General features: G+C 41.3%; 1 protein-coding gene across 1 annotated transcript in view; it reads right to left on the reverse strand.

Moving 5' to 3' along the window:
- The window catches only part of pdzrn3b (PDZ domain containing RING finger 3b), a 95796-nt gene extending 82607 nt beyond the window's left edge, over positions 1 to 13189 (reverse strand). The window contains exons 1-3 of the mRNA XM_020593071.1: positions 12310 to 13189; positions 5565 to 5651; positions 3543 to 3650 (exon numbers count right to left, since the gene is read on the reverse strand). Coding sequence (XP_020448727.1) covers positions 3543 to 3650; positions 5565 to 5651; positions 12310 to 13023 — 909 coding nt within the window. The 5' untranslated portion in view covers positions 13024 to 13189. The remainder of the gene's footprint in view (positions 1 to 3542; positions 3651 to 5564; positions 5652 to 12309) is intronic.
- Positions 13190 to 16038: the final 2849 nt, after the last annotated feature.

The raw sequence follows: 16038 nt of genomic DNA on the forward strand, positions 1-16038 counted from the left end.
AACCTTGTTCTCCACATTAAAACTGGCATCTCTCAATGCCCATTTAGTTGTTGCTGTTCACCCTCTGGGACCTAAGAATGTTTGCTGAGAATTTACAAGGCGACATTTACAACAGCAGCCTAGGAGTCTCCATTCTCTTCCTATTTTCACACTCAGAAACCCAGACAGAAAACACCCCCTTCACACTAAGAGCTCAGACACAATCATTCTGGTATTGTGACAGTGGCTTATTCATATTGCACAAGGAAAAGAGGCTTGAAGAAAGTCATTTCCGCAGAAAAATTACACAGCCAAACAATCTCGCTGGACGTCCAGCTTTGCTCAGTGTGAAATGAGACAGAAGACAAAATGCTAGGATTACATTTACATGGTAAACAGGAAAACATTTCCTAACTTGCAAAAACACGATCAATCACCCATCTGAAGACATGATTAAAGAAGAAGTTAGGGCTAAAGAGGAAAGCCCTTCGTAGCAGACCGATCTCACCATTAAACTGAATCAGATCCCGACCAGAGTGCTACGATTTTTCAGCTTGCGGAGGAGCTGGCGAAAGCAAACACAGCTCGAGGTTTTTATGAGAAAAATGTCTGGAGGAACAAGGAGGCATTCATGTGTTGATTCATACCAGCCTGCAGCTCAGTTAGAGGACAGCCATCTGGTAACACACTCCCCCACTAAGAGCCTGTTATAGAAGAATGAGCTGTGGATCATCATGTACATGTTACATCCATATAGACTTAATGGAACTAACACCTCTGCTACAGGAAGAAAAAACAGCTCCATGGCTGTTGACGTGCTGTGGTTTTCTGCCTCCTCAGGTGAATGTGCTTTTCACTGCTCCGTGTAATATGACTGTCCATTTACAGAGGGGCCGATACCCATAGCAGGGTTACGCTCTGCTTTGGCTGTCAAAATTGTTGCCTCTGTAGGCTTACAAACCACATTTAATGGCTTAATAAAAAGGCAAACATTTCCTTTTCCACTTTTCCTCTGTATAAGTGGTAAAGCTAAAAACTGCACTTAGCTAACAAGCATAGTGAAGGATTTAGCATGTACACAAAACAGAGCTAAAAGGACATTGGAAATTGGACCTACATTTTTTTAGTCTCCAGAAACATGACTTCAAATGAATGCTAATATAGCTCTGTGTTTGCTGGATATGTAAACAAGCAACAGTTTTTTTTTAGGTGATTATGTGTCTGCCCCTAAGTGTCTATGCCCTATTTGTTTGCCCACAAGTGTTCAACTGCCTAACAATAGGTAGTTAGAATGTTAATCAAACAAGAGTTTAAAACTTAAAGGTACATCTGAAAAGTTTAAAGTAACAGACACTGTTAAGCTTGAACTTAAACTTTAAGCTAACATTGGGAAAGTTTTTTCACTTTTACAATCCCAAAACATCCTGAAGCAATTAGTAAATGGTTAGCTGGTCAATAGAAACTTAATTGACAACCATGCTTTGTAACTGATTGCCTTCAAAAGCAATCTGAAGACACTGCCTTTGGGACAAAGAACCTCTGGGCACACTGGATGATTTAAAGATTAATCTGAAAAATAACTGAGATATTAACTGATAATGAAATGAACCCTTAGCTACAGCCCTGCTTCTGTAGCAGCCATTCTGAAAAGGACACTTGTATTTTCTCCAGATATCATCAGCAAACACTTTCCATAGATGATTAGCCTATACTGTTTGTGCCTAAAAATGAAACTTCCTGAGAGATGTGATGAGTCCCACACACGATGCTAACTAGGACAAAGTTGTGAGCTGCTGGTTTCAACCCACAAGTTCAAAACATGATCATGAAACTGCCTTTAGGTGCTTTGGATTAAATTCCTTTGATTTCCCACTGTAAGCCACAAAGTTCGCAGAGGTTAAAGATGCAACCCACACAACTGAAAATGTCATTATGGCACTGCATTTTTTATTGTGGTTCTGAAAAGCCATGACATGGAAGGTTTTGTTGCTTGAGCCAACCAACAAAGAGGGAGCCTTCGAAATACGAACCACCTCCACTATCGAGTTTCCCGTCCGATGAAAAGCGCCAGTGTGGAACAACAACTCTGAACTGTCTACACATTTCTATTTCAATGGCTGAATGATTTATTTTTTGTCGGGTAATCCGTCACCTCTTGAAAAGAAAGGTCACTTAATAGGGTGTTTTTCTACCTCCTCAGGCCCTTCACATCCTCTGCTTGTGTGCTCTCTTCATCAGACAGCTCAAAAACAAGACAAACACAAGTGTGACATTATCCTAAAGCAAAATCTGCACTCTCTTTTTTTTAAAAAGCAGATAAAGGGTGAACGGCTATCCTTCACACGATAAGTTCTCAAGTAATGAAATACAGTGACTTCTGGTCCATTAACATGATTCTTCAGCCTTCCTGAACTCACACATGCCCAGGAGAACACATGCACGAAAGCTAAAATAAAACGCATGCGACAGATGCAGGCAAAGACATATCTCCACTCATACATGTTCATGTGACATATGAGCTAATCTTCACCGATCAACCAGTGGCTCACTTTGGCCACAGGTCACTGGGATCCCAGTGAATGGCTGATTCAACTTGTCCTTTGTTAGGGGATTTCAAGACAAATCTCAAGTTGCAGAGAGCTTTGAGACACTTTATTGTATTACTTAAAATAAAAGGTTAGAACCAAGTACTGAGATGTCACATCTTAGTTATGATGTTATTTTATTTACAACCTCATTATTTAGAGGCAAACTTCAGGCTTGTGGCATTTTATTTTGTTTTAGTTTATTTTTGATAAGAAGTTAGCATTCGACTAAATGATAGGACAGACTTATCAACACAGTCCCAATGTCGGAGTCCTCCTTTCTTCTTTCCACAGACGTCTCTGTGAGTAATGTGTTGGTTCAAAATGTTATGAGGCAATTTCACTGAGGCTTGACAATAAGGTCTGCAACAAGCCATATTTGTCATCTTGCGGCACACTGTAATACACACTTGTAATCCAGATAAACCGCACCGATCAATGGAGGCATTGTGTGAGATTCTGGTTAAAAACTGCTCTATAAAAGCAACCTTTGTGATACTCAGTTTTTCAATGCATCTCTCAAGTTGACCTCAGGGTGAGCTAGCCTTTCTACATGGAATTCTGTTTAAAGGCAAGAGGAGGATGCTACACAGCAGTTCTGTCATAAGGGATCTGAAAATAGGAAGCATACACAGGGCTCATTCTCACTCAGTAAAACCACAGACAGACAGTCTTGCTTCAGGTTTATCTCAGCCTGTGTGCAGTGACAAAGCCTTAGCCCGAGTGTTAAAACTTTAGATGTCTACAGCTGAAATAAGCCCAAAATGTAAACACTCATTCAATGTGTCATATTCACTGCTGGCAACAGGAGTTCAATTTTCAGAGGTCACCAAAACACAGATACTGAGTGACGGTCTTGTGCTTTCTCGCTGTCATCATGTTTATAACACAGACGGCAGCTTTCACATAATCCAAGTTCCAGGAACTTTTGTTGTTTCCTCCTCCGCATGCATCAACACCACAGTGTAGGCCACATACCTCTATTATTCTGTCATGGATTTGAAGACCTCCTTCCTTGTCGGCTGGACCATTCTCGACAATCTTGGACACAAAGATCCCTTCATTTGAAGTGCTGTCGTTGTCATCCTGTGGAGAAAAAAAAAATTATAGTTATTATCGTGCAGATATTAAAAGAGCAGTGCTCAAATTGTTAAGGAGAATAGAAGTGTACAAATTTTGACAACATCTTTGCAACCCAGCTAAATTTAGTGCTGACATCTTAAGAGAAGAAGTGTTAGGAACAGTCAGTAAATCTCTCAAGAGATAAAGACAATGGGCCAGTTCACTCCAATTACCAAAAAAAAACAAAAAAAAACTATTTTATCACCTTGCCCAGAGTTTACTGTCTAAGTTTTGATATATCTCCCTTCGAAACTTCTGCTGCCACCCCCGTAAAACAGAGGTGAACTGAATTTAGTTTTAGGCCGCTAAAAACACTGAAAGTTAATGACACTGAAATGCAGCATGTCTTTCCAGTTTGCACTGTCAGCAGCCTTCGGAGGAAGCAGCATTTTCAGACGCGCACCTCTCTATATCTGAGCACATGAAACCAAAAATATCAAAACACACCAGACACCAATGAAAAAATATGCCTTTTAGGTAAACTGATACTTTAACCCTGCCCTTGAGCATGTAGGATTGGTTTTAACTCCAGCTGATTCCTAGGCTTGGAGGATTGACCCTGGCCTGCAAAAGGGCCTAACATGCTGACATGCTGGATGGACATGAGACAGTCTCCATCAGACACTGTGGCCATGATGTGAGAGCTGAAATAAAATTAATGAATCCAACATCTCTCCTAACACTCTTTAAAACCACATAAAACACATTCAACACTCCTCCTGAGCCCTACAACTCAACTACAGTTAAATTGGATACTTAAAGAAACCCCAGACGTCACAGTGTTAACTCTAATAATTCCTGGTGTATTTCCTTTTTGAGAGGCAGCATGGACAGTGTTATCACAGCAAGGCTTTGCAACACTGCGATGGACTGGTGGCCTGTCCAGGGTGTACCCTGCCTTTGCCCGATTGCTGGCTGGGATTGGCTCCAGCCCTGCCCCCCCCCGTTTGGGACTGAATGACTGCTTTGCAACAAGTCCTTCAACGAGCTTGCTACTTTGATTTGTATACGGCTATCTTGAGAACCGTAGACAAACTAACCCTTCCAGAGACCACAAAAACCTGGCAGCTGATTGCTCTCACCAAGTCATGCCAGAATAACAGCCACATGAAACACATGTGTCAAAGGCATTGGGGATATTAGCTATTTCTATTTTAATGACTAGCTTCTTACTGTATACAAACTGTTGATTTGAGGCTAGCAGAGAAAGCAAAAACCAAGCATCATCTCTTATGGTTGAGTTTGATATATGGGTTCAGTCACAACAGTGAGAAAGGCTGCAAATCTATGACACTGTGGACTCGGGTTAAAAACACACCTTTTTTTATTTGCAGAAATTTTTTATGGTTTCCTGTTATAAAAGGTTTTACTGTGATAATCACCGGTGTGTGAATGTGTGAGTGCTTGGGAGAGCGAATGGGTGAATGGCCAAATAACGTGAAAGCGCTTTGAGTGTGCTGTAAAAGCATAGAAAGGCGCTATAGCTCCGTGTATGGATGACGGAGTTGTAAGCAGTGATGAGATTTTTTTCCACCCATCACTCAACAGAGTGTGTGGCATCATCACTTTCACTTCAGGACCTCGAGGCAGAAAACATAGACCCTTTCCTCTCCTCTGTGTTTACCTCACCACCAAGAGCCCCTCAATTAGAGACACAACAACTGTGGCCAAAGCCATAATCCCAGATTTAACTCACATAAAAATAATTATAGCTTTTTACTCTGTGATGCCAGACCAATACATAAACAAAATAAAACTCGGTAGATGCGGTCCATCCATCCACATCCAAGTATGTGCTATTCATTCCTGGGTTGCCCTATAACACTTGGCTGATCACCAGGGGAGATTAAACTTTCAAGACGTTCGGCTTCAACCTACCACGCACGGCCTTCCTCCTATGATGTTAAAACCCAGAGATCCACCCTCACGTAGAAGGATAACCATCAGGTTTTTAGTCTCGCTTTCCTACAGACAAACACAGGAGAGATGTGAAGAAATACATCAGAGGAGGTTATTTACAGTAATCCATTATAAAGTCCAGGTAAAAATGTTTTACCTGGCTACTTAAGTGAGGAACAACAGAACAAAAAGCCATCAAATTATCAATTTTATTAGCAGAGAATATAGGCACTGAAATTAAACAATTACAAAATGATACTACCATATCTATAGTAATTAAAGAGCCCATGGCATGCTTTTCTGTGTTTTCTGACTTATCTGCAATGTTACAATGATGAATTATCATCTTAAACATGACTGAAAGCTCACAAAATTGAGGTGTACCTATGCAGAAGCAACTTGGTTTACACAAGTCTCGCAAACTCTCACTTGTGAAACTTTTTTCCAATTATGTAAAGTCTTATGCAGTAGTTTACGGATTTCCTTGAATGGTCATAATCTCTAGGCAGTTGTGCGTTCATGCGAGCTTGCCTGACATTCACTGGTGCCACTGTAAAAGTGGAAATTTTCAACTGTGCACGGTTTTGTGGATATTTTTTATCTCCTGCTGCTGCACTGTGACCAAAGGATGTGGAGAAAAGTACAGGGCCTGAGGTTAATGCATGTCTGGGAAGGTTCATGTACAGGGACTCGCTGTTTTACCTGACCAGGTCTATAGTGACATGAATGAAGCAGCTGGAAACCTACAAGCAGCCGGACAGTGAAGCACCCTGGGGCGGCGAATGATCAGTTGATCAACGCTGGATTCCCCCGGAGCACATTACCAGTTTGTTTTGCCTGCTTGAGGCCAGTGTGTCTGCTGCATGTGATGTGTTGCTGGTTAACAAGAAGATTCTAATGCCCCCTGATGTTAATGTAAGGTAAAAATGTATATGGTCGCCTGTAACGTGGGGGATTTGTGGGGAAAGATGCAGCAATCACTGGTTAGATTTACTAACCTTAAAGTTTCCACTACTTGGTGGGATGTAATGGTAAGTTTAAAAAAAAAAACACACACACATGTTGCATGTCATGTTAATGTTTCTGTAGAGAATTGTTGTAAGGCTGGAGAAGTTACTATGTCTGCATTATGCCAGTTAAAACATGTGGCTTCTCAATTACCCGCTTTGTTTAGAGTGTTACACATCTCTTTTCATCAGTACATATACCATTGTTTACCTATCTATGGAGGAGAAATTCAAATTAATTCATCTGTTGTGGTTCATCGTGCTGTCCACTTTCATATTCTGGCTTGAACATGTCAGGTAGGATTTGAGGTATCGTCATTGTCGAAAAAGTATCTTATTTGTCAGTGTGTTTAGTTTACGCGTTGTCCTGGCTTCCTGTGGTTAGGATAATGTTAGGATACAGGTTAGGGGAAACAGATTTCAACTCAGCACTGGCAGCAGGATTTGTGCACATTCATGAACTAGCCTCTTGTTTTTAGGAAGAGGCTCTCAGGTTTTATCATTCTGAAATACTTATAGACTTTTTGGAGTTATGACAAGTGCAAAGCTAATCTAGAGTTACCCAAGATTAAACATTAAAAGGCTGGAAGTGAAAATCTGGCTTACTGGCACTTCTGTACTATAAATTAAAGCAAACAGCCATTGGTTTCAAGAGCAATAATGACTGCTGCTGGCAATGTTTCCTCAACTGTAGCTCACTGATGTTATTTCTGTGAGTTAGTAACACAACAAAACGAGACTATTACCAGTTAATAAGCTCTCTGCATCCCGGTATTTTTGACGCCCACACAAAGATGGTTTCATCAAAACAAAATATCACTCACCGCTCAAAAAGACCTAAAGAAAATTGGCGCCTCTCTCTTTCTAAATAAATGACTAGATAATCACGCCAGATCAGACAAGACAAATCACCTAACGGATGATGTTTGACTGGTATTTTTCAAGCAAAACTGCCAGATAACTGCCAACTGGTGTACAAAGCTGTTGAAATGTCCCAGTTAAACTTTTAAGTACATCATATAAATATTTTACATTTATCACCATAAACCTCCGATTCAAGAATACCCTAATAAATTCGGCTAAATGATCAAACATTGCCGTTTTTGTATTATTATGTAGACACCAGAGTTTGAATATGCTGTACTTAGTACAAATTATTTGTTTAGAACTGTATAGAACAAGAACAACAAGCCTGGATTTTAGTTTATAGAAAATAACCACAATTTAATGTCAGTTTTGTTCAGAAAAACTGCAGTGAGATAATTTCCCTGTAATTGGTCAGCCCTAACCTTCACCACTGTCTGAGGCTTAGCCAGCCCAAAGGCCAGAAATGACCATCAGTCTGTCCCACTCACAAGCTGTGTCCTGTACGTACAGTAAATAATACGCCAGTGGGCGTCTTACTCAGTAGCATCATGGCATGTTTTTTAATTGCACTCGAGGGAAGTTATGAGGTAGCATAGCTTCAGCTGCCATTCCAGTGTGCTGCTGCATAGTGGGACTAAATATAAAGCAGATATTATTGGCATGTACAGCATCCTGACTGCCGTGGAGACTAAAGAGCAGCCTGTTGTGCGGTTCAGGCCATGCCAGAATGCATGCTCCTTCACCGTGTCACAGCAGCTTTAGCACTACGTTTCCACATTCGAGTGACTGCAGCCATTACGGTCAACAAGAAGACAGTTGGCCATTAAAGGAAAACTGAGTAGGATTTAACTGAGAATTTGAAAAGTAAATGCAAAAAGGTAATCCACTATTCCATCCACTAGAGTTATACTGAATCTGCCAAATGCCTCAACTGCATTTTGTACATGAAATCCATTAAAATGAACACAGAGAAATTAAGCAGCACTTCTTCCCACATCTGTGAATACTCAAGTGAAGTTCTAATCCCTTATGAAACTAAATGAATCTCTTCAGGAAGTTGTTCATTTACTAAAACATTAGGTATGCCTACAGTAGGTGGTAAAAATAAAATGTCTTTACTGCTAAATATTCAAAGCATGATCATGGAGACATCATTTGAGGCAAGCACATGGGAAATAAGAGTAAACACACATTTGACAAAAACTTTTTATGGAAAACAAAGAACAGGGCAGCTGAGGAGAGAAAGGAAACGGGCAGTGAAACCTTAGTCTGCTGCTCACTGGTGACTTGGCATTTAGCTCGCACCAGTCACACTTTCCGAGTCTGTCCTCTGTCAAACTGCCTCCCCCTCCGTCTCCCTCTTAACATAGTGTATCTAATTATAGTGTAGGTACTGTAATTGGGAACGAAGAAGGAAAATACTGATTCACGAGTTACTGGCCTGGTATCAAGGAACAGGAACTCAATGACCTGGTCATCTAGGTCATTTCAGCTCATAGAAGATGTGACAAACTGTAAATCAGTTAAATTACTTAGATTCTTACTCAGTGAAGCTAAATTGTGTAGTATACAAATGAATTTAAGAGTTACATTAAAATTATATAAGCAGAAGTCACATTTTCACTGACCTCTACATGGCTTTTATTAATGTGTTCTCTGTCATATCCAATTGACACCCCTGTGCACGAGATAACTAACTGGGTACATTATCATGTTAAATTATCTCAAAGTATCTCAATGTTTTAAAATTAGTCCACAATTACTGTAATCAGATCAAGCCCCTCATTACCCAGATCAATTTCCACGGAGGCTCAATTTGTTTGATGCCGTGCGATTTTGATAGATGCTCTTTATCACATCAAGTAGCACAGTGACATCCATAGCAGCTAAAGTGGAGCCTGGTTCAAAGCAGAGGACTATAAGGCTGAATGAGAAGGGTGAGAGCAGCCCTAGCAGCCCTGAAGCGAACCAGAGCTGAGCTTTTTGTTGTTGCTTTGTTTTGCTGTTCTTCCTGGCTCACTGAATATGTTTAAAAAGTATTGGAAACTTCACCGTCAGTTATTCCATGTGGCCAGGTCATCCTGACCACCCTCGCAGTAGCTGTCTGGTTCTTAAAAGAGGACAGTGAAGTCCTCCACGTGTTTGAGGAAGTCTAGGACAAGGAGGGACGGAGACTCAACAACAAACTAAAGTAGGTTACCCATCAAACATCGCATGAAATGATGGGTCTGTATTCACTCTTTGACAATAATTGGGGGAACAAATGTGTCATAACAAATCAGCATTCAGACCCTTCTCACCACAGACATTTTGAATTGTGAAATACAGCTTGTAATAGATGCACTTCATGTTTTTCCAGCTCCATGGTACTGTGAAAGCTGGCTCACCAGCATGACTTCAAAGGAAACAGAGCCATTATATATGTCATTACCTGGGCTTTTCCTGCTAAGACAAGTCAAAATCGCCCCAGTGAGATAAAGGCCATACATTTAATCAGATCTGATAACAACTGAACTCACAAAAGGAAAGGAATGCTGTCTACAGTATAGTGAAGGGCTTGATTTAAAGCTAGAAGTTGGATTTCCTTTCAAATCACCTCCAAAACAAAATGCACTACATGTACAATAACTGTGTTTACATTCTTTCATTGTTTTACAGAACAGCAGTGAGCTCCATGCACAGATTTAAAGAACAGGAGTTCCACCCAGGTAATGGGGTAACCTTATTTCTCTGCGCCTCATTACCGAATAGGAGACAACTGCCATGCAGTCACCGTGTTGATGCTCTGATTCATACAGAGCTGAGATCACGGTGCACAGAAGGTTTCCAGTGGTTTGTTACTGAAAAGGAGAACATTATCCTGCTCTTTAAATTCCTTAATGTTGTCTTTGGCTCTCAACAAGCTCCATCACTGTGAGAAACATGGATGGGAAAATGCATGTAGCTGCTGATGTCAGCACGTGGCATGTCCACGCTGTAGCCCTGACATGCAGTCACATTTTTGACAGGCGTGTCAGCTATGTTGTAGCCTAACCGGGAGGCATGTAGCCGCTGTAGGTACAGTACACTGCAACCCCTTAAGTCATAAATATAAATCTAGCTCTGTTTCTAAGAGAGACCTAGCGGCAGACTGCAAGTCGCCTGCTTTCCACAGCTAATCCCACTTGTGATGCTCTGTTTCACACTGCCATGTTTGCATTGAGTTCTCCCACCAAAACAATCCTGTTCACTGCTTGACTGGACCCAGTGAAACACATCATTCACAAAATGTTGTTTCTTCTCCTCCCGACCCACTCTTTCTCCTGTGTATGTGGATGATTTCCCATGTCTTTTATGTGTGCTCCAGGCTTGCCCAAGGAGGGGTTTCACCTCATGTATATCTCAATGGTACAACTGAGATGCTGCTGCCAAGTGAACTATGATAACCAGCTGTGTTATAGGCCCAGAAAGCTTCTTAATACCAGCATGAGCAATTTCACCATTTCCCTGCATCAATGCTTTTGATGCACAATTTACCAGTCTACCAGAACACGTTTTGCTAGGAAGAGAACCCATAATGAACACATGAAAGCACTGAGTGAATAAGGAAAGAAGAGCGAGAAAAGAGTAAAGTCTTTGGAAGACGCCGCTTGTGCGAGAAATTGAGTGAGAAAATTCACTGGCAAAAATATGGTTAAGGGTGTAAAATTATGTACTGAGCAACACCAAAGAAGAGTTCCTATCCATTCACATTTCTTTAGGTAACACAGCGAGTAGTGTGTTTCCAACCTGTGTACATAAAGCTCCTCCTTCTGTTCTTGCACAGATTTTATAACAAAGCCTGAATACAGCCTGACCACCCCCCTCTGCTGATCACAGCAGCAGTGCAACCACCTATACACAAATTTATTAACTGACTTATGAACTTGTGCATCTTATATGCTGTTGATAATTGTTCACTAGGTGATTGCACTTAAACCATAAACCTTCCCCAGAGGCTCCTGGTCCTTTTCCTCAATAAGAGTCTTTAATATCCCACAGATTTAGACATTATTAACTAGACATTCAGCCAAAATTCCATATCTTTTAACACTTTGTTATTTTAACAGCCTTTCCAACCCTCAGACCTTCTTCAAGCAAGATTAGGGCTCCTCCTTGTATTCACTGTCTTGCAGGACTCCAACTTTGGCGCCAGTAACTCTGCTCCATCCATGACTCTACCTTATGATTGTTTCAGGGAAATGGTGAACATCCAATGACAGAAAGCCTCAAACAAGCAACATAACTGGAACCTGGCTCTAGGTGTGTATAGAAGTGCAGTAAATATTTGGCCCTCCCCCCACTGACTGCCAGCTGGCCAGAGGCACAGCTGACATCCTTGTCTAAAAGCAGACAGCTCACAAACTACCTTCTGAGCACCGAGGACTCCTGAAAAGTTGGCTGCAAGAAGGAAAATCCTCAGAAAAAAAAATCCTTCACAAAAGTATGACTTCCATTTTCATTCAGGATGAGATCACAACCACTGGCCCAAAGCAAGTTAAGCAACATGGACGTCCAATAAAACTGAGGCAGTCACAGGATGCAAGCAAATATGTTGAGAAGGATATTTTAAAGCCTTTAAAATTGGTAGCAGGATGTCAGTAATGATGGGTCAAAATGAATAGTGATGTCTATTTAGAAAGTAAATGTACCTCCTGTGTCTACACTGTAAGAATGAATTTCTGGGAATCATTCAGAAACATTTTGATAGGTTGATTTCTTATACTGATACTAGCTGAATTCCAGTTTCCCCTCAGCTACAGTGAGAATGAACTGAGGATAAGAGACAGAACTTACTTTTGCTGCCTAAGAGCAGAAACTTTGGTGCTTACCTTGCAGGAGAAAGCCACGGTCTGGGTGAGGGAGTCGATCCTCTCGCTGTACTCGGTGAATTTCTTCTGATATTTCAGCGCTGTCATCTGCAGCTCACTGTGCACGGCGGAAAGTTGTGCCAGGAGTGACTTCTCTCTTTTGTTGGCTTTAATAGTTTGCTTCTTGAACTCTCTATCCAAGCAAATAACTTTGCACTGCAGCGCGCTGTTGTGCGCCTTCAGGGCTCTCAGGCAGCAGTGGCTGTTTAATTTCTGCTCTTTATGAGTGAGCATCAATCCGCAGCCGCTCTCGCATATCCCCACCGGTCTGTAGTCGCACGTCTCCCGCATATGAGCATCCATGTCCCTCAGGTTGAGCACCTCGTTGCATCCTCTATTCCTGCACTTCGCCGGGGAGTAGTCACACATTTCGGCGTGCTCGGCCAGATGCTGCAGTTTTACCACCGCATCGCAGCCTCTGGCGTGGTTGTCACATTTGATCTCCAGCTTCAGGATGAGGTTTTTTAGAGGCAGGACGTGGTTCAGCTCTTTGGTGGAGATCCGCTGACATTTGACGGGACAGCTGCTCTGCTGGACGACCCAGGGCAACACGCAGCCAGAGCAGAAGACGTGGCCGCACGGAGTCGTCAGCGGGTCCTCCAAGACTTTATTGCACAAGTTGCATTTGAAATCTGGGTCCACGGTCCCCTTGAAGCGGTCAAGCTCGAATCCCATGGTTTTCAAAGTCCGAATCCAAACTTGTGGACTCCCCACCCCCGCAGAACTGAGTTGGAGCAGTGGGGCGTTTTAGCTGGTCATTGGTCGAGCGCTCCCAGGCGGAGTACAACCTCTCCTCACTGTCTACTCTAAACTCTACTAATTGACCGAGACTTTTGGTACCTTCAGGGCCACCTCGTAAGCTTAACACTGTGTTTGAAGACTTTGTAAGCCAGAAATAGAACTTAACTTTTCAAGTAAAAAGTACTTTGTTGTGGAACTGGAAAATGAAAAAGATATAATCTAGATAAAGCCTATTTTTGTTGAAACATATTCATGACACCTAAAGGTTATAGGCTACTTTAACAGTAAAAATAAAAAGTTAGCTTACAGTACAGTCTATTCTAAAAAATGCTAAGATTTCATTTTCTACTAATAACCCTAAATACTTGGTCTCTGTCATAAAAATGTCAAATCCAAACTTTCACGCGCTGTTCACCCGACAGTGAATTGTAAAGGTAAGTATTCAGACAGTCAGTGAAGGCATCATTTCCAAAGTAAGGAGAAATTCTCTACCGTAACCGCGATAGTAATTGCGCATGTGACATTGAAACTGGCATTTATTAATTCAAAAAATGTTGAGAAAACGTTTTGAGACGTAGAGGTTATAAAGTTGACCTCATGCTGGAGAACCTTGTTTACTTCTACACACAGTCTGAGGTACTGATGTCATTTGCATACTGCATAGGGTTAAGAATATAGTTTTGACAAGATAACATCTACCATGTAGCCCTGTGGCTATATTTGCCACCTGAACATTTCTTGATGATAAACTGCCAAATTCCAGTAGGCCTACCTAAAATGTTAGACAAGGTGACATGACAGTTAGATATTTTCAGCATGGTGGGTGAGCGTTCAGACATGCACAGCACTTGTTTTCACAAGTGTTGATCATGTACCAAAGTACCAACAAGCCACAGTGTTGGGTCCAGCCTAAAGACAGACAATGTTGCAGTCCAGATAAGAGTTAATCCCACTACTCCAACTTAAACTGTGACGCTCAGGACAGACTGGACTTACCGTAAATGCTCCTGCTAGACCTCTAGGCTAAAATAGCACTGGGAGATGAAATCCATGCAAGAACCCAAGCTTCCAGGTGTTGGGCTTGATGATTCATAATTTTTCCATAAACTGACACCACACTCATATCTTAGCTGGCCATAAAGGCTGGAAGCAGAAGTAAAGGTAGCCTCACTCTGTCTAGTGTTAACAAAATCAGCCTTACAGCACATCTAAAGTTTATTAATATATATGGTAAATGTCATTTATGTAAGCTGTAGCCTACAAAAGCCAACATGTAAAAATGTGTGGTTTTCCAGGGTTTATATGCTTGGCCAGGTGCAGTGACTTGCATGAGTCTTGTTAGTTCTTGTACGAATTACACAAATAAGACATAACAGAAGATGTTATTTAGAACCCTGTATGGATGTTGGTTGGGGTTTTTATACCAGAGCACAGAGCCAGGCTAGCTGTGTTTCTCAGTCTTTATGCTAAGCTAGTAGACTGCTGGCTGTAGCTTCATATTTAGCATACAAAGATGAAAGTGGTGTCAATCTTCTCTTCTAACTCTCATAGGGAAAACAAACATGTCTGTTTCCCAAAATGTCAAACTATCCCTCTAAGATAAAACCATCATTTAAAACTATTACTCTGTGACAAACTGATGTACAAATATTGTGAGCCAAAAATGTGTGCACATTGATGCATGCTCTGAGTGACACTGACAAAGTAGTCTTGGGTTTCATTGTTGAACCTTTTTACTTGAAGCCTTTGTTGTAAAGCAACAGAGAGATCGAGGTTTCGGCATGTGTGATGAGGGTGTTTTGTATATGACTTTGGAGTTGGGCCATTTAGTAATCATCACCACTCTTCCTTAGATATGTCAAAGACATGAGGGCCATGTGGGAAACAGCAAAGATGAGTTATTGCTCTTTGGGATGCCTTTTCATGTTGTGCTGAAACATGATGTACATACAAAAGCAATACATTATCAATCTCGCTGTGGTTTCCCATGGGCCTGCAACTCCCTAGTCAGTACTATTGTCAAAACTGAGTCTAGCCCTCAAATGGTGTATACGCCCAAAGTGTGGTTTGTTTTTCTTACAAACATCAGTGGCTTCTTGTGCTTTTCACAAGGGGAATTTGAGTTTTGTGGCTCCAGCACCTTCAGTCAATGAATAACTTTAAAGGGTGTTTGGAAAGGTCTCAGGGTGACCTTATGGACAGGCCGGCCATGTGGCTGGGAACCAACGAGGCTTTACTTCTGACAGATGGTGTGGGTGTGAAGCTAACAACCGCCAGTCTGTTATGACAGAAAACAGCAGCTCAACCATCTCAACATCCTCACAGGCATAAACATGTGAATGTGCTATTTGTAATGGTTCCGCAACACAGGTATCAGCAGCGGTGTTGTTGAAATCCCCGTTTAACAGTATATACAGCTATAATACTGATTGATAACGTTGTACCACACAAGCAACTTCCCGCTAAATGTAATTGATAATCAAATGCAAAAGCCCAAAACAGATCCACATAAGCGATAGTGAAGTGCAAAATATTTGTCGTTGCCAGAAAGATTGTTATTGCATGTTGCATAAAGAAAAGCCAGTAAATATTTTGCTTTGCTTCTCACAGCAGACTGTAGCAAATGCTCTCAGGGAGGTTAAAAACAGGATGTGGGTCAGTGGAACCCAGATTTACTCAGAAGCAGAACTGCATGTGGAAAACTCCCCAATTTATATGAACTAAGTCAAACTCTCAGAAAAAAAATCAAACTGTGACCTAAATCTGATGTCACATACAGTAGCTAATTAAATCTTCAGGTCAGACACATGCCTGAACTTTGCCTTTGCACTCATTGTCTGGACTCTCCTTCTCAAACAAAGGAAAATAATAATTATCATTATTTTAAGCTTTATTGGTGTTGCCACTCTGGCTGCTGCTTCTTCTTTCACAATAATTATCATGAGAAAA

This window comes from Monopterus albus, unplaced genomic scaffold, assembly GCF_001952655.1.
Source record: "Monopterus albus unplaced genomic scaffold, M_albus_1.0 scaffold18.1, whole genome shotgun sequence".
Lineage (NCBI taxonomy): Eukaryota > Metazoa > Chordata > Actinopteri > Synbranchiformes > Synbranchidae > Monopterus > Monopterus albus.